This window comes from Pezoporus occidentalis, unplaced genomic scaffold, assembly GCF_034315485.1.
Source record: "Pezoporus occidentalis ecotype Australia unplaced genomic scaffold, CSIRO_AGI_Poc_V1 ctg803, whole genome shotgun sequence".
Classification (NCBI taxonomy): Eukaryota; Metazoa; Chordata; class Aves; order Psittaciformes; family Psittacidae; genus Pezoporus; species Pezoporus occidentalis.
Genome location: NW_026916163.1, coordinates 1 through 23,109, shown reverse-complemented (window position 1 = coordinate 23,109; position 23,109 = coordinate 1). Strand labels below are relative to the sequence as shown.

Below are 23,109 nucleotides of genomic sequence, written 5' to 3'. Positions count from 1 at the left end.
CTTTCTATCCCCCTGGATTACATGCGCTACTATGAGGTTTTCAGGTGTCTTCTGACCAAATTAACTCTGAAAACTGAAAAGTGAAAGTGAAGAAAGATCTGATTCTTTTCTTTAATCTGAAAACAGACGCGCTTGAATAAATCCATAGTTTTATGACTCCTAGCATTGAAAATACTGTTTGTTCCTAGAATGCGGTCCCAGTTCAAGATACCTCAACTGTATAACATAAAATATATATAATTTGGGTTAGAAAATACAGTGGAATATACAGTAATGTAGCAGTTAAACTCGTCATTGTTTGAATTACAATATGGTCCAAAAGTGCCTAAATAAATCCATCGTTTTAAGTGTTCCAGTATAGAAAACCAAAAATGTCATTTGTTGCTTCAGTGTGCTTCCTGTTCCTTTATAAATACACTAAGTGAAGACCAAAAAACCATATGATTTTGGTTAAAAAGATAGCATAATATATGAATTCAACCAAAATGTGGCACTTAAAAACGTGATTGATTGGAGTCAAATATGGTCCAAAAATGAATCTCCACTTCTAAAAACTGTTATGTTTCTCTTCCTTTTGCCTCAGCAGGTAGCACCAGATCATGGAAGGAAATCAGACCCAGACTGAATTCATCCTGTTGGGAATTACAGACAGCCCTCTTGCGCTGACCCCTCTGTTTGTGTTGTTTCTGTTGATTTACATTGTCACTCTGGTGGGGAACTTTGGCATTATCATCTTGGTTCGGGTGTCTCCCAGCCTCCACACCCCCATGTACTTCTTCCTCACCCATTTTGCCTTCATTGACATCTGCTATTCCACAGTCATCTCCCCCAGGTTGCTGGCAGACCTGTTATCAGAGGACAAAACCATTTCTTTCTCTGGCTGCATGATGCAGTTCCTCACCTTTGCTTTCTTTGCTATTAGTGAGTGTCACCTGCTGGCCATGATGGCCTATGACCGGCACGTTGCTATCTGCCAGCCCCTGCTTTATGTGACCATCATCTCCAGACGCGTCTGCTGGCAGCTGGTAGCATCATCCTACTTATTTGCCTTCCCCAGTGCCATCATCTTCACATGGTGCGTGTTTGGAGGTTCCTTCTGTGGTCCCAACCGCATTGACCACTTCTTCTGCGACGTCGTCCCTGTGCTAAAGCTCGTGTGCTCCGACATGCACAACAGCGAGAGGGTCATCTTTGCCTTCGTCACCATCAATGTAGTGGGCACAAGTGTGGTCATTTTGCTCTCCTACATCTCTATCCTCTGCACCGTGCTGAGGATGTGCTCAGCCCAGAGCAGGGTCAGAGTCTTCCACACCTGTGCCTCCCATTTGACGGCTGTGTCCATATACTTTGGGTCAGCATTCTTCATGTACCTACAACCTTCTTCTAGCCACAGAAGCCTGGATAAGGTGGCCTCCATCTTCTATGCCGTAGTCACCCCCATGCTCAACCCATTCATCTACAGCCTGAGGAACAAGGAGGTGAAGGGGGCTCTGGTGAAATGTGGGGGAAGGCTTTTCAACGGCTGGCAACATAGAAGAGTTGTATCATCCCGGACATGAAGATTTCATGTGATTTGAGAAAGCCTATGGGGCACTGAAACATTGGTATTTTCCTCTAATCCTCATGATTTGATGTAGTTTCTTCCACAGTTCATGAACAAAAGTCAATTACAGTATTTAATGAAAGATGAACCCCACAAATCACTTCTTTCTTTCTTGGAAGTAAACCAAGAGGAGAGTAACCTCAAACTTCGTTTCACTTCGCAGTCACCAGCCTATATGAAGAAATTGCCCTGAATTATCCCAGGCCTCTTTTCCTCACAGGAAACACCAATCAGCTTTACTCAGTCATAACTTTTGTCACTGGTAAAGATGTCTTTTTCTTGCAAGATTCTGGACCTTGTTCCTCAGCTCTTAGAAATTTCCTCCCTCTTACCTGTGAGTTCTTTATTAAAGCTGCTGGGGTGGGAGGGAAGAGGAAGTGTAGTTTTACATTTGCTTGCTGAAAAAGAGTCAGAGAAAAGGTTTCAAAAGATTCATTGCATTTGTTTGTGCCATTCAAAGAGAAGAAGCTGGTGGGAATCAAGGTCTCAAGCTCCAGCTTTGAATATCAGGGGGAATCCCTCCCCAGGCTGCAGCTTCACAAGAGATTTCACTTCAAAGAAGGGAATTGTAAGCAATAGAATTCATAACTGAGAATGATGAGCTGTGCTGAGACCACCCAGTGGTAAGGAGTATTTGGGCACATTAAGGGCTCATCAGATTCAGAATTAAGGGGTGTTGTACATTCATCTTAAGTCCTATTTACTTAAATGGTGAGATAAATGGAAATAAGCACCCACATGCCATGTCCATGACCAGCTCATATTAAAGCACACCAGGGAAAACCAAATTGTCTATGTCACTTACAAATTAAGCCTGTTGATGGTGACTTAGGTCAGGGGAAAAGTGTCTTCTACTTGTGGTCAACAAAGGAGCCACAATCAATGCAATTAAATGCTGAAAAGTTAGGAAGGACAGAGGCCTTTGAAATTGGACCAGAAAACAACACTTGACTGTAATATTGAATTTCTCACTTTAATTTCCCTCACTGAATAGACTATCTCCTAAGTTGCCAATGTAGAAGTATGATCTGGGTGGAGAGGGACTAGCAGAACAGTGAGCACTGGCTGGGCTGTTGGGTCTAAACCCACTCTCATTCTGTTGGCAATGAGAGTTAGAATGCTTGGCATAGTCCACAAGTATGTCAGAAGCATCCCAAGAGCTGCTCATCACTGGTGCTGCCGTGTGGCTGTGCTCAAAGACAGCTCATGCACTCCATGACTCTCAGATGCCCAAGCACCACAATGCCTTTCAGAGGTGATTTCACACCCTTTGCTTTTTGCTTCTCTTTGTTTTCCTCTGGGAAAGCATGAGCAGCCCTGGAGGCTTCCTCCCAGGAGAGCACATGCAACTGTATTTACAGCCCCAGCACCACAAGCTGGGCTCTTGGAGTCTGGCAGGAGCTCACCTCTCTTCACATCAGGTGCTTAACAGAGCTGATGCCTGTGTATGAATGTTCTCTGCTGCACTGGGGATAAACCCTTGGCTCCCATCACTCGGTGGCAGAGGGAAGGCACAGGAGGTAACACCAACACAAAGCAGAGCCTCACCTGCAGTGAGGTAGTGGGTTTGCTTCTTCATGTTCTCTCATCCTCTTTGGTAAAGCTGTGTCAGAAAATAGCCTTACCAATGTGGGTTTTCTTTATAAGAAGAGGGAGCAATGTCTGATGCATGTTGTGTTTCTTTTACATAGGCAGCTAAAGCAAGATGAACTGATTTATTCAAGAGTTAAATGAGGATGAATCTTATTCTGTTATAAAGAAATGCAGCATTTCAGATTGTCAACAGAATATGGTCACTAACAAATCAGGCTTTGGATTCAGCCTCTTATAACACCAACTCTTTTTTAGGTCAAGCAACATAATGCCCATAGGTTGAGGGTGCTTCAGCATGCTGGAACTCAGAAAGGTAGAAATCATGACTTTAGCAATGTGAATTTTATCCTTTTTGAATTATGTATAACACTTTGATAAATGCAATTTTAAGACTGGCATTACAACTAAAAACCAAAGGAAAATTCTGGAGGTCATTAATGTGTAAGCTACCATTTCAATGGGAATGTGACTTTCTCTTGCTCAAGGTTTATGTGTGCTCCTATGAGGTTCCTCTAAGCTGTCTTCTGACACAAACTGCCTCCAATCTGAAAGTGAGTAAAGATCTGATTCTTCACTCAAACCTGAAAAATCAGGTGCTTGAATAAATCCATAGTTTATGTTTCTCAGCATAGAAGAACAAAAATGGCATTTTTTGCTTCATCGCACTCTCTGTTCTTTTCTAAATACCTCAAATGAAGAACAAAATCATATAATTTTGGTTTAAAAAATACAATACAAAATATTAATTCCACCAAAACATGGCAGTTAAACTGGTGATCGATTGTAGTTAAATGTGGTCCAAAAGTGAATTTGGGACCACAGAAGGAACCTCCAAACACACACCACGTATAGACGATGGCACTGAGGAAGGCAAATAGGTAGGATGATGCTACCAGCTGCCAGCAGACGCATCTGGAGATGATAGTCACATAAAGCAGGGGCTGGCAGATAGCAACGTGCCGATCATAGGCCATCATGGCCAGGAGGTGACACTCAACATTAGCCAAGAAACCAGAGGTGAGGAACTGCATCATGCAGCCAAGAAAAGAAATGGTTCTGCCTTCTGATAACAGGTCTGCCAGCATCCTGGGGCAGATGACTGTGGAATAGCAGATGTCAGTGAAGGCAAAATGGGTGAGGAAGAAGTACATGGGGGTATGGAGGCTGGGAGACACCCGAACCAAGATGATAATGCCAAAGTTCCCCCGAAGTGACAATGTGAATCAATAGAAGCAAGACAAAAAGAGGAGTCTGCGCATATGGGCTGTCTGTAATTCCCAACAGGATGAATTTAGTCTGTGCCAGATTTGCTCTCATGACCAGGTGTTACCTACCAAGGCAAAAGGAAGGAAAACATCAAAATCATTGCAAACAGAAATTCATTTTTGGACCATATTTAGCTACAATCGATCACCAGTTTAACTGCCATGTATTGGTGGAATTAATACTTTGTATTGTACTTTTTAAACCAAAATTATATTATTTTGCTCTTCATTTGAGGTATTTAGAAAAGAACAGAGAGTGCGATGAAGCAAAAAATGCCATGTTTGTTCTTCTATGCTGAGAAACATAAACTATGGATTTATTCAAGCACCTGACTTTTCAGGTTTGAGTGAAGAATCAGATCTTTACTCACTTTCAGATTGGAGGCAGTTTGCGTCAGAAGACAGCTTAGAGGAACCTCATAGGAGCACACATAAACCTTGAGCAAGAGAAAGTCACATTCCCATTGAAATCGTATCTTACACATTAATGACCTCCAGAATTTTCCTTTGGTGTTTAGTTCTAATGCTAGTCTTAAAATCGCATTTATCAAAGTGTTATACATAATTTGAAAAGGATAAAATTCACATTGCTAAAGTCATGATTTCTACCTTTCTGAGTTCCAGCATGCTGAAGCACCCTCAACCTATGGGCATTATGTTGCTTGCCCTAAAAAAGAGTTGGTGTTGTAAGAGGCTGAATCCAAAGGCTGATTTGTTAGTGACCATATTCTGTTGACAATCTGAAATTCTGTATTTCTTTAGAACAAAATAAGATTCATCCTCATTTAACTCTTGAATAAATCAGTTCATCTTGCTTTAGCTGCCGATGTAAAAGAAACACAACCTGCATCAGACATTGCTCCCTCTTCTTATAAAGAAAACCCACATTGGTAAGGCTATTTTCTGACACATCCTTACCAAAGAGGATGAGAGAACATGAAGAAGCAAACCCACTACCTCACTGCAGGTGAGGCTCTGCTTTGTGTTGGTGTTACCTCCTGTGCCTTCCCTCTGCCACCGAGTGATGGGAGCCAAGAGTTCATCCCCAACGCAGCAGAGAACATCCACGCGCCGGCATCAGCTCTGTTAAGCACCTGATGTGAAGAGAGGGGAGCTCCTGCCAGACTCCAAGAGCCCAGCTTGTGGTGCTGGGGCTGTAAATACAGTTGCATGTGCTCTCCTGGGAGAAAGCCCCTGGGGCTGCTCATGCTTTCCCAGAGGAAAACAAAGAGAAGCAAAAAGCAAAGGGTGTGAAATCACCTCTGAAAGGCATTGTGGTGCTTGGGCATCTGAGAGTCATGGAGTGCATGAGATGTCTTTGAGCACAGCTACACAGCAGCACCAGTGATGAGCAGCTCTTGGGATGCTTCTGACATACTTGTGGACTATGCCAAGCATTCTAACTCTCATTGCCAACAGAATGAGAGTGGGTTTAGACCCAACAGCCCAGCCAGTGCTCACTGTTCTGCTAGTTCCTCTCCACCCAGATCATACTCCTACATTGGCAACTTAGGAGATAGTCTCTTCAGTGAGGGAAATTAAAGTGAGAAATTCAATATTACAGTCAAGTGTTGTAAGTAGCTGAAAAGCCTTCTCCCTCACTCCACCAGAGCCCCCTTCACCTCCTTGTTTCTCCGGCTGTAGATGAATGGGTTGAGCATGGGGGTGACTACGGCGTAGAAGATGGAGGCCACCTTATCCAGGTGCCTGTGGAATCCTGTGATGGTGACCAAAGCTTGCTCATGTGCCTTCCTAGTGATGGCTGAACCTGACCCCGATTCAGGGATTGACTTGATCTGTGTTGGCTTGGTTTGGCTTAGTCTTGGACCTCCTCATAATCCCCAACTCACTTGATGCTCTGGAATCTTGGCTGAACTTGACCTGGCTCTCTGTTTCTGCTCTGCTTCTCTTGCTCAGGTACTGTGGGATGGTCCCTGCACACAATGGTGTTCTTCTTCAGTTCGGTTTAGGTAGATTAAGGAGACAAACCCCTGGGGCACTCCCCATGTTCCTGCAGAATAGAACCCATTACCCTCTGCCCCCAACAGCCCAACCGGTGCTCACTGCTCTGCCAGTCCCTCTCCATCCAGACCATATCCCTGCATGGGCAAATTAGGAGATAGTCCAATCAGTGAGGGAAATTAGAGTAAGAAATTGAATATTACACTCAAGTGTTATTTCCTGGTCCTTTGTGCATTCTCCTTTACCAAGTATAATATTGGGTTTTTAGTGTTCATTTGATTGGCAACACTTTGTTTTGGAAGTGGCTTTGGCATGATGTTTATCTGCTGATTTTGTCCCAGAAGACTTCAGGGCTTCATTTGACACCAAGGACTTTTGTTTCCCCACCTTATTTCTTCTGCTTACAGACTTGGTTTGCAATGATTTGCAAGTCTTGATTTGTTTCTACAACTGGCTTGTGCTACAATACCGCAGACAATCTGATGTATCTGCTGTATGTCATTACGTATCATTTTTTCCCCTTCCTGTTTGTCTTTTAAGCTATATACTGCATATATTTGACAAACTAGAAGGGAGAAAACAAGGTGTGGTGAAGGTTTTTAAGGAAGCTCTCTGATTTCAAAGGCCTCTGATCTTCCTAGCTTTTCAGCATTTAATTGCATTGATCCTGGCTCCTTCACTGACCACAAGTAGAAGACACTTTTGCCCTGGATCTAAGTCACCATCAACAGGCTTAATTTGTAAGTGACATAGACAATTTAGTTCTCCCTGGTGTGCTTTAGCATGAGCTGGGCATGGACATAGGATGTGGGTGCTTATTTCCAGCTTATTTCCATTTATCTCACCATTTAAGTAAATAGGACATTAGATGAATGCAAAACACCCCGTAAAATGAATGGGATGAGTCTTTGATGTGCCCAAATACTCCTTACCACTGGGTGGTCTCAGCACAGTTCATCATTCTCAGTTATGAATTCCATTGCTTACAATTCCCTTCTTTGAAGTGAAATCTCTTGTGAAGCTGAAGCCTGGGGAGGGATTCCCCCTGATATTCAAAGCTGGAGCTTGAGACCTTGATTCCCACCAGCTTCTTCTCTTTGAAAGGCACAAACAAATGCAATGAATCTTTTGAAACCTTTTCTCTGACCTTTGAGCAAGCAAATGTAAAACTACACTTCCTCTTCCCTCCCACCCCAGCAGCTTTAATAAAGAACTCACAGGTAAGAGGGAGGAAATTTCTAAGAGCTGAGGAACAAGGTCCAGAATCTTGCAAGAAAAAGACATCTTTACCAGTGACAGAAGTTATGACTGAGTAAAGCTGATTGGTGTTTCCTGTGAGGAAAAGAGGCCTGGGATAATTCAGGGCAATTTCTTCATATAGGCTGGTGACTGCGAAGTGAAATGAAGTTTGAGGTTCCTCTCCTCTTGGTTTACTTCCAAGAAAGAAAAAAGTGATTTGTGGGGTTCATTTCTCATTAAATACTGTAATTGACTTTTGTGCATGAACTGTGGAAGAAACTACATAAAATCATGAGGATTAGAGGAAAATACCAATGTTTCAGTGCCCCATAGGCTTTCTCAAATCACATGAAATCTTCATGTCCGGGATGATACAACTCTTCTATGTTGCCAGCCGTTGAAAAGCCTTCCCCCACACTTCACCAGAGCCCCCTTCACCTCCTTGTTCCTCAGGCTGTAGATGAATGGGTTGAGCATGGGGGTGACTACGGCGTAGAAGATGGAGGCCACCTTATCCAGGCTTCTGTGGCTAGAAGAAGGTTGTAGGTACATGAAGAATGCTGACCCAAAGTATGTGGAAACAGCCGTCAAATGGGAGGCACAGGTGTGGAAGACTCTGACCCTGCTCTGTGCTGAGCACATCCTCAGCACGGTGCAGAGGATAGAGATGTAGGAGAGCAAAATGACCACACTTGTGCCCACCACATTGATGGTGACGAAGGCAAAGATGAGCATCTCGCTGCTGTGGGTGTCGGAGCACACGAGCTTTAGCACAGGGACGACGTCGCAGAAGAAGTGGTCAATGCCGTTGGGACCACAGAAGGAACCTCCAAACATGCACCATGTGAAGATGATGGCACTGAGGAAGGCGAATAGGTAGGATGATGCTACCAGCTGCCAGCAGACGCATCTGGAGATGATGGTCACATAAAGCAGGGGCTGGCAGATAGAAACGTGCCGATCATAGGCCATCATGGCCAGGAGGTGGCACTCACTAATAGCAAAGAAAGTGAACATGAGGAACTGCATCATGCAGCCGGTAAAAGAAATGGTTTTGTCCTCTGATAACAGGTCTGCCAGCATCCTGGGGCAGATGACTGTGGAATAGCAGATGTCAATGAAGGCAAAATGGGTGAGGAAGAAGTACATGGGGGTGTGGAGGCTGGGAGACACCCGAACCAAGATGATAATGCCAAAGTTCCCCACCAGAGTGACAATGTAAATCAACAGAAACAACACGAACAGAGGGGTCTGCGCAAGAGGGCTGTCTGTAATTCCGAACAGGATGAATTCAGTCTGGGTCTGATTTCCTTCCATGACCTGGTGCTACCTGCTGAGGCAAAAGGAAGAGAAACATAACAGTTTTTAGAAGTGGAGATTCATTTTTGGACCATATTTGACTCCAATCAATCACGTTTTTAAGTGCCACATTTTGTTTGAATTCATATATTATTCTATCTTTTTAACCAAAATCATATGGTTTTTTGGTCTTCACTTAGTGTATTTATAAAGGAACAGGAAGCACACTGAAGCAACAAATGACATTTTTGGTTTTCTATACTGGAACACTTAAAACGATGGATTTATTTAGGCACTTTTGGACCATATTGTAATTCAAACAATGACCAGTTTAACTGCTACATTGCTATATATTCCACTATATTTTCTAACCCAAATTATATATATTTTATGTTATACAGTTGAGGTATCTTGAACTGGGACCGCATTCTAGGAACAAATAGTATTTTCAATGCTAGGACTCTTAAAACTATGGATTTATTCAAGCGCGTGTGTTTTCAGATTAAAGAAAAGAATCAGATCTTTCTTCACTTTCACTTTTCAGTTTTCAGAGTTAATTTGGTCAGAAGACACCTGAAAACCTCATAGTAGCGCATGTAAACCAGGGGGATAGAAAGTCCCGGTCCCAGTGAAATCCAGTTTACACGTGGATTAACTGCACGCATTTTCCCTTGCCTTTTAGTTATCATTCCAGTCACCAAATCACATTTATCAAACTATTTGACTTTATTCATAACAGATAAAATTCACATGATTTATACCTCTCTGAGCTCCAGCACAACGAAGCATCCTAAACCTATGAGCATTAAGTTGCTTGCATTAAAAAGGAGCGGATGTTACAATGTGCTGATTTGTTACTGACTATATTAGTCAGTGACTATATTCTGCTGACAATCTGCAATGTTGCATTTCTTTATAACAAAATAAGATTCAACTTCATTTAACTCTTGAATAAATCAGTGCTTCTTGCTTTAGCAGCCTCTGTAAAAGAAACACAACCTGCATCAGACATTGCTCCCTCTTATTATAAAAAGAACCCACATTGATAAGGCTGTTTTCTGACACAGCTTTCCCAAAGAGGACCTGAGGACATGAAGAAGAAATACCACTGCTTCAATGAAGGTGAGGCTCTGCTTTGTGTTGATGTTACCTCCTGTGACTTCCGTCTGCCACCGAGTGATGGGAGCCAAGGGTTAATCCCCAAAGCAGCAGAGAACATCTACGTGCCAGCATCAGCTCTGTTAAGCACCCGATGTGAAGAGAGGTGAACTCCTTCAGACTCCAAGAGCCCAGCTTGTGGTGCTGGGGCTGTAAATACAGTTGCATGTGATCTCCGGGGAGGAAGCCTCCAGGGCTGCTCATGACTTACCTGAGGAAAACAAAGAGAAGCAAAAAGCAAGGGGTGTGAAATCACCTCTGAAAGGCATTGTGGTACTTGGGCATCTGAGAGACATGGAGTGGATGAGCCAAGCCAGAGCACAGCTACACAGCAGCAGTGCTGAGCAGCTTATAGGATGCTTCTGACATACTTGTGGACTATGCAAAGGTTTTGGTCTCACCTTGGCAACAGAATGAGGAGGGATTTAGAGACATTCCTGATCTTGCAGAGGGTCCCTAAATACAACACGAAGAACAAGTGACTCCTTCTCTGGAGCTGCTGCTGTCCCTCTGTGCACACTTGCGCCCCCAGTTTTCCAGCCCCAATAGGATTATCCACATGTAGTGCCTGAATGTCCAACACCTGAGCTGGTGCTTTAGGGCTTCCACTGTATTGAAGGGTGAGAAATGGGCATTTGAAGCAGTGATGAATTGTCCCAGGGTGAGCTAATAGGCCTTTATCCACCTGAGCAGCCTCAGCTGGGGCTTCATCCCTACCCTCCACCCATTTACCCCTCATCTCTATTTAAGCTCAGCCCAAGGTGGTTGCACTATACTTGAGAAATTCTGGTTTCCAGTTTAGCATTAGTTGTGCACATCTATGGAATCTGTTGATGGTGATCTGAGGTTGCTTGTGGCCTTCCCTAGCAATTGCTGGACCTAAACCTGACCAGGGGATTGACTTGACCTGTGTTGGCTTGGTTTTGGACGTGCTTCATAGTCTCCAACTCGCTTGATGCTCTGCAATCTTGGCTGAACTTGGCCTAGGTCTCTGTTCCTGCTCTACTTTTCCTGCTCAGGTACCATGGGATGGTCCCTGCACACAGTGGTGTTCTCCTTCGGTTCAATTTAGATAGATTAAGGAGACAAACCCCTGTGGCACTCCCCATGTTCCTGCAGAGTAGAACTCATTACCCTCTGCACCCAACAGCCCAGCCACTGTTCACTGCTCTGGCAGTCCCTCTCCATCCAGACCATATCCCTGCATGGGCACAATAGGAGATAGTCTATTCAGTGAGGGAATTAGAGTGATCAATTGAACTTTATACTGGAGTGTTACTCTTTAGTCATTAGTATCACCTCCATTTTCCAAATACAATTGTAGAATAATGGTTTTGAGTATGTGGGTAGCACTGTGGTTTGGTAGTGGGTTTCCAGTCTTAGTAAAAACTCTTTGCAAACATCTCCTTGCTTAGTGGTAATGGTTATACTGGGACAAATATAAACATGTACAGAAGAAATGTCTAATATCTTATGTATTTACCCCCTCTCCTGACACAATCCTTTTTGGGGATGTATTTTATCCTATTTAAGAGATCAGCATAGACAATTTCAATAGGATATGCTCTATTTGTCTGTATTGTTGCCTTTCTAGTTCCCCTCAGCAATGACAAGGTGCAGGTTCTGTCTTTGAATGATTTCCTTGGAGAAGGGAATAAGAGGTAGGTACAATAATACCTCAGCCTGAAACAGGCTGGGTCTTCAACAAGAAACCAGAAGTGGCATCTCAGGTACTGTTTTGGGGGATGGTGGTGGAACTAGTTTTAAACTCCTCTCAAATGTCTGTGTTTGAGACACATGGTTATGTTATAAATCCTTTCTAAAAGGAAGTTTTACTTCCTGACCTTAATCTGACATGAAATCAGTTGCTTGGAAGTATTTGCTGTTTGCTTAAAATGTAATTTGAATGATAGAAATTAAAGGGGAAAGCACATTTTTAACAAGTCACCAGTGAAGCTGGAAGAGAAGGAAAGATAAATTCATATGCCCGTCTGTCTCTTCTATGTATTTATTCTTATGAGATGAGAGCAGTTATTGAGATGCAGTTTAGCCCCCAAAGTAGCCACTAACCTTGTTATTAATCAGTTGTTTTTAATGAAAACCAACATCACAGTATCACAGTATGCTAGAGATTGGAAGGGACCTCAAAAGATCATCTAGTCCAATCCCCCTGCCGGAGCAGGAACACCTAGATAATGTTACACAGGAATGTGTCCAGGCGGGTTTTGAATGTCTCCAGGGAAGGAGACTCCACAACCTCCCTGGGCAGCCTGGTCCAGTGTTCCGTCACCCTCACTGAGAAGAAGTTTCTTCTCAAGTTTAAGTGGAACCTCTTGTGTTCCAGTTTGTACCCATTACCCCTTGTCCTATCATTGTTTGCCACTGAGTAGAGCCTGGCTCCATCCTCGTGACACTCCCCCTTTATATATTTATAGACACTTATAAGGTCACCCCTCAGTCTCCTCTTCTCCAAACTATAGAGACCCAGCTCCCTCAGTCTTTCCTCATAAGGGAGATGCTCCACTCCCTTAATCATCTTAGTTGCCCTGCGCTGGACTCTCTCCAGCAGCTCCCTGTCCTTCTTGAACTGAGGGGCCCAGAACTGGACTACATTGCCTCTGGTGTTAGTTTTGTCTGCCATGTATTTGAAAAAGCTCTTTTTGCTGTCCTTGACCCTTCTTGCCAGGTTTAATTCTAAGGATGCCTTAGTCCTCCTAGCTGCCTTCCTACATCCTCTAGCAGCAGCCTTATATTCCTCACAAGTGGCCAGCCCCTCCTTCCATGACCTGTAAACTCTCCTCTTCCACTTGAGCATACCCAGCAATTCCCTATTTAGCCACGCAGGTCTCTTGGCCCTCTTCCTTGAGTTCCTACGTGTCGGGATGCTCCGATCTTGAGCACGGAAAAAGCAGTCCTTGAATGTCAACCAACTATCTTGGGCCCCTTTACCTTCAAGCAGCCTTGCCCATGGGATTTCCCCTAGCAATTGCTTGAAAAGGCCAAAGTTTGCCCTGCTAAAGTCCAGGGTTGCAATTCTACTTGGTATTCTACTAGTCCTACCACACAAGATCCTGAACTTCACCATCTCGTGGTCGCTGCAACCAAGGCAGCCCTCAACCCTTACTGCTTTAACCAGATCCTCCTTGTTAGTGAGGATGAGATCCAGCAGCGCTCCTCTCCTGGTCGGCTCATCCACCATTTGCAGGAGGAAGTTATCATCCATACACTGGAGGAACCTCCTGGACTGTGGCTGGGTTGCCGAGTGGTCCTTCCAGCAAACATCAGGGAAGTTAAAATCCCCCACGACGACCACGGCCTGTGACTGTGAGGCCGCTCTCAGCTGCCTGTAGAAGGCCTCGTCAACTTCCTCACCCTGATCTGGTGGTCTGTAACAGACACCTACAACAGTATCCCCCCTGCCAGCCTGCCCCTTAATTCTCACCCACAGACTCTCAACTCGCTCGTCATCTGTCCCCGGACAGAACTCGGTGCATTGTAGTTCCTCCCGCACATAAAGAGCAACCCCACCACCCCTCCTGGCTGGCCTGTCTTTCCTGAAAAGGACATAGCCCTCCATGACTATATTCCAGTCATGTGAGCTGTAACATATTGCTTTTATTTCTGAGCACTTAGACTAAGGAGCAACAAATGCAGACTCTGAGCTACCTGGGGTAATGAAAAGAGTCTCTGGGACATCTTCAACCTGAAAAGCAGCACGAAAGTTAATATTCCTTTACTTTGTGTATTATCACAACAGTCAACCTGAGCTGCTCTTCCCTTAATGTGGAGGAAACTGCAGGCAGATAGAAACATAGTGAAGACCACGGTGATGTCCAAGGGAAAACTTGTTTTGTTGGCTTCAGACTTCCTTTGAAATCGGTGTGTGAAGGTAGAACATATATTCAAAGCTTGGTCTAAGAGCTTGAGTGGTAGATGTAGTCAGTGACTCCCTGCGTGGGCAGGTGGTTGTGGACCACCTAAGCATCCTGCCAAGGTGCCTGGCAGTGTTTCATTAGAGAATGTCTTCATTATCTACAGAGTACAGGATTAAACCCCACTAATAATTAAGCAAGGGATTAAGTCATCATAACCAAGCCCATGGAAACCACCCGGCTGCCTGGGAACTGGGAGCCTCTTGGACACTGATGGCCTGGGAAAACTGGACTACGGTGACAGAGTTTGTTTTCAAGGGGTTCACAGATTGCCTCGACTTCCAGGTTACCCTCTTTGTGCTTTTCCTGCTCATCTATGTCACCACCGTGATAGGAAACCTTGGCATCATTGCTGCAGTCTGGCTTGATTCCCAGCTTCAGAGCCCCATGTACTTCTTCCTCAGCCACTTGTCCTTCTTGGATCTGTGCTACTCCTCCGTGGTGACACTCAAAATGCTGCTGAACCTCTTGTCTGAAAGGAAGACTATTTCTTTTGCTGGCTGCTTCCTACAGCTCTATATCTATGCTGCTTTTGCAGTCACAGAGTGCTACCTCCTGGCTGGGATGGCATATGACCGCTATGTTGCCATCTGCAACCCTTTGCATTACCCCATCCTCATGACCAAGAAGGTCTGTGTTTCCCTCTTAGCTGGGTCCTATGCAGTTGGGCTTTTTAATTCAACCATCTTCACAGGCTTTGCATTGAGGGTGCTCTTCTGTGGCCGCAATGTCATTGACCACTTCTTCTGCAATGGGCCACCACTCTCAAAGTTGGCTTGCTCTGATACTTCCCTCAACCAAGTGTTGCTGTTTGCTTTTGGGGGCTTCAGTGAGGTCGCCACAATATCAGTCATCCTCATCTCCTATGGCCACATCCTCTTCACCATCATGAGGACAGGCTCTGTGCTGGGCAAAGCTTTTGGTACCTGTGAATCCCACCTAGTGGTTGTCACCATCTTCTATGGGACCCTTATCTTCATGTACCTACGGCCCAGCTCCAGCTACAACCTGGGCAGGGACAAAATAGTTTCTGTCTTTTACACCACGGTGACCCCAATGTTGAACCTTTTCATCTACAGCCTGAGAAACAAGGAGATAAAGAGTGCTCTGAAGAGAACAGTGGGGAGAATGATTATTTCCCTGCCAAAGTGGTAAATGGTTTGTCACTTAGACAGTGATGGGAGTGGGGTTGGTGTTTTTTGAGTCTTTTTGAGGTTGGAGAGAAGCTGTGATAATACTTCTATATATTATTATTCGTTTTGTAGACCACCTTTATGAATGTGGCATTAATTTGCTATACATTTGCCTCTTGATAGTGTATTTCATAATAAGGGAAACACATACTCACTGAAGAGCCACCAAAGGATGATTTGTGATGAAACATGCTAAAATGTCCAACTTGTTCCTGAATATTTGTAGGCAAGAAAGTGCCGGTCTTTCTTATGTACCTGCCATTGCTTAAGCAACCCTAAATTGCTTCTTTCTTGAAGGGAAATATGATGACAAGGCTCAGTCCTGTTAAAATAACCCATTTGTGAGATTTCTGCTGAGGACTTGGACTATTTTCTCAGCTGTCTTTTCAAGAGCCCGCTTGTGGTCTCTTACAGCTTGGACATCATTCATCAGTGTGGTGGACACTCTACCAAGTGCTGTACCTCTTCCAGCCATGAGATGTGATCTATGGACTTAAGCTGAATTTCAGTGCTTCCAGGTAATCCCGATGACAGATGGGAGCATGCAGGAGAACACACAGGGCAGACCAAGGAGGCTTGGAGGAGAGAGAAGGAAGAAAAGTTTCCTAAAGCTGCAGGAAACAGGGAAGTTTGAGAGGAACTTCACTTTAATCCTTCAAAGTGCTTTGAAGTGCTTTGTCCTGGAAGGACTTTGTGAGCCTCATGCTCTGCCAGGGAGGAGGGGAAGCCGGGAGGAAGCAGAGACAGGACACCTGACCCAAACTGACCAAAGAGGTATTCTTTCTCCATAATCACAGACCAATCAACGACCCATCAAAGAATGTTCAAAGGTATTTGAAGATTTCCCTGCTGCACTTTAATCCTTCAAAGTGCTTTTTGCTGCATACTTTGTCTGGGTTCAGCAGTTAGCTGAGTGCTGTTTTGACTCTTGGGAACAGAGCTGATAACAATGATGTTTTGGTTTGGCCTTTGTGAGCCTCATGCTCTGCCAGGGAGGAGGGGAAGCCGGGAGGAAGCAGAGACAGGACACCTTGACCAAAGAGGTATTCCATACCACAGCACGTCATGCCCAGGATGTAACGGGGAGTTACCCGGAAGGGCTGGGAGACTGCGGGGTTGGAGGTGGAGCTATCGGTTGGCTGGTGGTGAGGTGTTGTATTCTCTTCCCTTGTTATTTCCTTTATCATTATTATCATTGGTGGTAGCAGTAGTCATTTGTGTTATACCTTAGTTACTAAACTGTTCTTAACTCTACCCGTGGGAGTTGCATTCTTTTTGACTCTCCTCTCCATCCCTCCGGGAGCAGGGGGAGGGAAAGAAGGGGGGGGGAGTGAGTGAACAAATTGCCTGACTGGGTTTAAACCACGACACTCCTCTATGACTCCACTATGACTGATCTATGATTCCACTATGACTCCTCTATGACACCTCTAAGAATATATGACACTATGTCTCCTATATGACTCCACTATGACTCTATTATGACTTCTCTATTACTCCTCTGTGACTTCACTATGACTCCTCTATGACTCCTTTATGACTCCTGTATGACTGCTGTTGACTCTTCTATGACTCCTCTATGATTCCTGCATGATTCCTCTATGACAAGGGGTAACGGGTTAAAACTTAAATAGGGGAAGTTTAGATTGGATCTAAGGAGGAAATTCTTTCCTGTTAGGGTGGTGAGGCACTGAAATAGGTTGCCCAGGGAGGCTGTGAATGATCCATCCCTGGCAGTGTACAAGGCCAGGTTGGATGAGGCCATGGGTGATATGGTTTAGCGTGAGGTGTCCCTGACCATGGCAGGGGGGTTGGAACTGGATGATCTTCAGGTCCTTTCCAACCCTAACTATTCTATGATTCTATGATTCTATGACTCTATGATACTAAGACTCCTCTATCACTTCTCTAAGACTCCTCTATGACTCCTCTATGACTTCTCTATGATACCTCAAAGGTGGCCAGAAGTGATGAAGATTGTTGGAAGAAGTAAACGACTCTCAGAGACCACCACCACAATTCTGTACACATGGGGGGAACTTTCTGGAAAATGATGTAGTCCATATGTAGCCTTATGAATATGTATGTATGCTCAGGGACTATGAAAGTATGGCTTGTGTGGCAATTGGGGGACACACATCAGGAGGAGCTATCCCCCGTGTCTCCCGGCGCCGCAAGAAAGAATACCTGCTTGTCAGCTTGAAAACTTTGTTGGTGAGTTTGTTCCTGGAGTATTCTCTGAGATCACCTTGCACACGCAGAGCCGTGCACTGCAGCAGCAGCGTCTCTCTGGCCTCCTGCTGCCACTGTCAGAGGCTAGAGGCACCTCAGCCCTGAGGTGGTGTCGACCTGGTCTGCCCTCACGTGGGGGCCCAGCACCCAACATTCCTGACTCATGGTGGCATTGCTGGCTCTGCAGGTACTGTGGCAGGAGAAGGGCCCTGGCTGATGCTGCTCCTTGTGGTGTCGTGGTGGCTGCGGAGGTGACAGCCCGGGAGCAGGCACCTGCATCTCCTGGTGCCTGGGATGTCCCTGGTGGCTCCTCAACTGTTGGAGCTGGCTCTGCTGACACAAGTGCTTCACCCTCCTCTTGGTCCACCCACCCAGGCTGCAATGGCTTCCCTTGCGTACAGCAGCCTTGAGGGAGACTGTGCCAAGAGCCGTGCTGAAGCTGAGGGAAACCACATCCACTCTTTGCCTCCTCACGCACAACTGCAGGCTCTCAGCTTGGCCAGGCAGCAGTTACCCTTCGGACGGCTTTTAGGTGCCCAGAGGTGTCACCCAAGAGGACTCTGATGCTGGCACACGCCTCACCAAAGGCAGCTTGTACAGCCTGGGCTCCCCTGGGTTGCCCTTGGCACCCTTATCAAAGGTAAGCACAACATGTCCTTGTCCTCCCTCCCAAGAGACCTCTGCCAATCCAATGACCTTTCACAAGGGGGATGCCAAAGGAATGCCGATCTTCCCCTGTAACGGCACTGCCACTGTCCTGCCTGTTACACCGCGTCCTTCATTCCTCCCATCTTTTGTAGATTTTCCTTTCAAGTAACCCTTTCAAATAACTTCTATCGGATGCCCTTTGTAATCTTCCTGCACCCAGAAACCTCCCCAGTTCCCTGGAAGACAATCTGGAAGACTTGACAAAAACTACAGGTGAGACATGGCTCATCAGGGTTTAATGAGTCCCATGGTGGCTGAGTCCTTGAACCTCAGGTGCTGAGAGGAGACTGAGGAAACCTCTCAAGAAGTCCAAGTCGGAAACAAAGCCCCAAGTGCCTTCAGCATTCATGGGCCCCACTGAGGGCTGTTACTGACAAAGCCTCCCCAGGGACTCGTTAAAGCAAGTAACTGGAGGCTGTGATTACAGGGAGAGAAAGGCAAAGTGCAGGTGTCTGATGGTGAGAAAACCCTTGGTTTGTTTGATGATGCAGAAAGGCCAAGCCCTGACCACAGCCCTTGGAGAAGCAGAGCCTGAAATCCTGAGAATGGAAGTTCTCCTCATAGGCCTTGATGAAAGAGGCAACTGCCATAGCCCAGGGCACAGAGGCCTTTTGTTCTTTTGAGCCTTTCAGCCATGCCAGAACCCTGTCATCTCTGCTGCAGGCTGTCCTACACTGGCCCATGCCTGCACCTCTTTCCCTTCAGGCTGTTGACACCCATCTTGCTTTCCCACCCATCTCTCACCTGGCATTTCTGTACCTTCAGTCCCATCTCTGCACCCATGGCTGTCTATTCCTTGTAACACAAAGCCGTGGGCTGAGCCAGACTCCCTCTGGGTGACCTCTTGCACCACAAGTCCGAGGCGGCCGAGAGCATTCCCTGGAAGCTGCCAGGCGAGCCCCAGGACGATCCAGGAGACCACGCAGCATTTCACAGCAAGGCAGAGGAGGAAGAGCTGGACTCAGGAAAAAGGAAGCTGGTGGTGGGAGAGCCGGCAAGCACAGCAGCTACCCCAGCCCCATTGACAAGTACAGCAGCATCCTTTGAGAGGTCTGAAGGTTTTGAATGGCCTTTGGGTACCCTTGGGACCTTCCTGCGGATTGTGGTGGGGATCAGCGTATTGGCACACACACAGACTGTGTTTTACCCACCACCTGTCGGAGTCGCGGGAGACAAGCCTCATGCTATCATGGTCAGCAAGTCTCGTTTATTTAGCAAAATACAGCCATTTTTATAGTCTCAGTGTTAGATACAATTTCTGCTAGGGTACAGTAAAATCATTGGTTAGTTTGTGCTAACGCAGGGGTTTCTAAATAACCGCGACCGCTTCTTGTTTCAATATGTTTCACTCTTGCTCAAGCGTTACCGTTGCGCTATCTCAGCAAGCATACATCCTGTCCTTGAGCAACCATTGACTACACAGTTGCTGCTGTGTTCTTCGGCCTAGATCTTGACTAGTTACACAGTTTCGTGGCCTTTGTCCTGCAGCCATTCTGCTGTCAGGCTCTCTACACTTCCCCCGTTTTCTTTAGTAGCAAGCATAGCCATTTTATGATTAAAAGTATTCGATATCATTTTTTGCAAACACTGCATGATACACGGTAAAAGTAAAATTGCGAGCAAAATTATAGCCAGCACCAAAGCAAGTTTTTCTATCAAAGTGATTAACCAAGGAGATAATCCAAAGGACGCTAACCAGTTTGTGAAAGGATCACTTGTTTCCTGTAATTTTCGCATATTGTCTTTTAAGTATGCTAATTGTTTGTGAATGGAGTTAGAGTGGTCTGAAAGATTCATGCAGCACATACCTTCAAATTCATCACACCCATGACCTTGTGCTAAGAGGAGAAAATTGATTGCTGCTCTGTTTTGCAAAGTTGCATGTCTTATAGAGTCAACATCAGTGAGCAGCGCAGAGAGAGCGGATGCTGTAGCATTAGTTTTCTTAGCAAGCCAACATCCTAACTTATTCAATGTTGCCAAAGCTTGAGCGCTAGCTACTCCGGGAGCTAAAAATGAAGCAGCTATTTTTTCACCTGGTTCCAAAAATTTACTTTGTCATCGCAGCTCGGTTGAAAAGCGTGCGTTGACCTTCGAGAACACAATCCTCGTTTATTTATTATCATAGTGTTATTAGGGATAAACATGCCTAAAGTCCCTACTGCACACGGGCCATCCTTTATATGGGATAGCACCCTTTCCCAGGCCCGATCTTGTGGCAACTGAGGCATGGACTCTGTTTCTGGCTACAAATGAAATCCCTTATTGAGTGAGCTTACAGGTTTTTATAGTATTCTGCTTAGCAGTTAGTAGCGGTTAGTTCTTTTGGTACTTTTCCATCACAAAACAATTTTATTAATCGCACACTCTTTCAGCTAATCACATTACTGTCCACACACCTTTGTTTGAATAATTATTTCTAAACATAGTTCTCTGCTATCACTACTCATTACAATCTCACTTCCACTTCCCCTTGACTACACATTCTTTATCCTGTCTTAAGCATCCTCCTGTTTCCAAATGTACAGTCCTCAGAAATTATCTTGATGCTTTCTTCGGTTCCACCCGGTGTTCTTTCTCCACTTCTAACTTGTCCCGTTCACTTCTCCCAAGGTTTGTGGCTGATAAGAGTCCAGATGCCTGGGCTCTCATCCAGGTCTACTGGTGCAGCTTCTTGTGCAGCATTCCCCTCATCTCCCCCTTCTTTATAAACTAACGAAACATTGTTAATAGACTTAGCAAACAAACGATTTACACAAGCAATTAAACAAGGAAGTTTGATTAAAATACATAGAGATTTTTACATAGGTTAATGCGATTTTAATAATATTTTTCAAGCATGCACTGACGCCCTATTCTGACAGCAAACTTTCTAGCCATTTCCAGCTACTCTCCACTCACAACTTCTTAACTCCGTCCTTTAGGTTTTGAATTGCATCATGGACAGACTCAGAATGATCAGATAGGTTCACGTAACACATTCTGTCAAAGTCTTTACATCCATGTCCTTGAGATAATTGCAAAAAATCTATGGCAGCTCTGTTTTGAAGGGTAGCGTGTTTGACTGAATCGTGCTCTGTTAAGAGACCATTGCTGTGGGTGAAAGACCTCCGGGGCAGAGGCTGGGTTTCTTACCGCCTCTCACCGGGAGGAGTGGACCCCGCACCGCCGCGCACCCCGCGCCTGCCGGAGCACACAAAGGCGAGGGGCGGGCGAGTATCAGAGCCCTCTGCCCGCGGGCAGGCAATGGGGGGAGCCCGCCGGAGCCTGCTGCTGCCGCCGCCGGGCGAGTGAGTGAGGTCGCGGCATCAGGGAGGTGGAGGCGGCGCGCCCGTGCTCCGCAGCTCCCTATCCCACCGCTGCCACCGGGTGCAGCCCCTCGGTCGGCGGGGAGCCCCCGCCGCAGCCTCCGTTCGGCTCCCGCCGGAGCGCCGTTTTCCTCCCCGCCGTCCAGCCCCCGGTTCGCCTCGTGACGGACGGGATGTGGAGCATTCAGGTTGTGGGGCAGGCTCACAGCACCTTGATTTTCCGCTTGTTTTTTAATGTTTTTCCACATATCATGCGGGTCAGGGGGGTAGAGGTGGGGTTCTCTGTCAGGGTCGATTATTCCGGGATCAAAAGGGTCATCTTTGCCTGGCTCGTTTGCTGTTGCAGCCCGCCGGCAGATATCTTCCCGCAGATCGATACGCGCGGGCGGGTTAGGGGCAGAAGGATCATAGTTACGATTCTGATCTTGTGCCAAACGGGCACTTTCAGCCGCACGTTTCTCTGCCTGTACCATCAGGAGTTCGTTATGTATCAAACGCCACAATTTGGATAACTTTTTAGCAGTTTTATCATCATCTAATGTAAGATCCCATAATTTATCACCGTAGCGACGCCATTCCGATAACTGGTGAACAGAGTGGGGGTCACTAAAAATACCGAGAGACTGGGCATGAGAAAGAAGGGCAGGGAGGTCCTTATCAAAGTCTAAGCCTTTTACCCCCCGACGACGGAGGAAGGCAGTAAAAAGATCATACGCCGCTTGCCTGTCCATATTTACCGGATCCGTTGCACCCTCCAGGCGTCGGCAGCGCGTAGCAGCAGAGCCAGCCGATGCTGCACTCCGGGCCAAAGCAGAGATCACGCAGTCCACCGATGTGCCACTGCAGTCCTGCAGAAGCCGTCTTTATGTCGAGACCTGCACCCTCCGCAACTCTTGAAAGGGACGGTCCCTTCCTTGGTCCCTGTTCGGGCGCCAAATGTCGGAGTCGCGGGAGACAAGCCTCATGCTATCATGGTCAGCAAGTCTCGTTTATTTAGCAAAATACAGCCATTTTTATAGTCTCAGTGTTAGATACAATTTCTGCTAGGGTACAGTAAAATCATTGGTTAGTTTGTGCTAACGCAGGGGTTTCTAAATAACCGCGACCGCTTCTTGTTTCAATATGTTTCACTCTTGCTCAAGCGTTACCGTTGCGCTATCTCAGCAAGCATACATCCTGTCCTTGAGCAACCATTGACTACACAGTTGCTGCTGTGTTCTTCGGCCTAGATCTTGACTAGTTACACAGTTTCGTGGCCTTTGTCCTGCAGCCATTCTGCTGTCAGGCTCTCTACAACCACCATTTTGTGTGATCTCAAAAGTTAAGCAGAGTCGGGTTTGGGTCTTGTCTACGGTTAGACGGTGATATAGGAGCACCAAGAGATTTTCCTCAAGGCTGTACAGTCATGAGTGTCAGGGTGTGTGGGACAGTATGGGCAAGTATCTAGTCCACTGGGCCCCTCCAGTGCTTTGGAAGCATCAGAGATGGAAGGCAGCTGTATGGAGCTCCCAGCAACAAGGGGCAGAAACTGCTGAAGGGGACAGTGAATTATTTTGTGCCTGGTGGGCCCATGGCACTTCAGGCCATCAGGGCAGAGACGCAGCATAGAGATGGACT

At 45.9% G+C, this 23,109-nt stretch overlaps 2 protein-coding genes across 2 annotated transcripts; one reads left to right on the top strand and one right to left on the bottom strand.

Moving 5' to 3' along the window:
• The first annotated feature begins 578 nt into the window (after window positions 1–578).
• Window positions 579–15,265, top strand: LOC134155949 (olfactory receptor 5AR1-like). Its single transcript, XM_062603602.1, has 2 exons — window positions 579–1,180; window positions 14,261–15,265. The coding sequence occupies exons 1-2, from the start codon at window positions 600–602 to the stop codon at window positions 15,204–15,206; spliced, it is 1,527 nt and encodes a 508-aa protein (XP_062459586.1). The 5' UTR covers window positions 579–599; the 3' UTR covers window positions 15,207–15,265.
• Window positions 8,020–9,018, bottom strand: LOC134155948 (olfactory receptor 8U3-like). The gene has a single exon (XM_062603601.1). It carries the CDS (start codon window positions 8,977–8,979, stop codon window positions 8,020–8,022), a length of 960 nt encoding a protein of 319 aa, XP_062459585.1. The 5' UTR covers window positions 8,980–9,018.
• Window positions 15,266–23,109: the final 7,844 nt, after the last annotated feature.

What these genes read in the sequence shown, in the direction of transcription:
- LOC134155948 (XM_062603601.1), bottom strand. Translation starts at nt 8,979, where the DNA reads ATGGAAGGAAATCAGACCCAGACTGAATTCATCCTGTTCGGAATTACA.
- LOC134155949 (XM_062603602.1), top strand. Translation starts at nt 600, where the DNA reads ATGGAAGGAAATCAGACCCAGACTGAATTCATCCTGTTGGGAATTACA. An exon ending in TCCGACATGCACAACAGCGA is followed by an intron (nt 1,181 to 14,260) that starts GAGGGTCATCTT and finishes AGCCTCTTGGAC; the next exon opens with ACTGATGGCCTGGGAAAACT.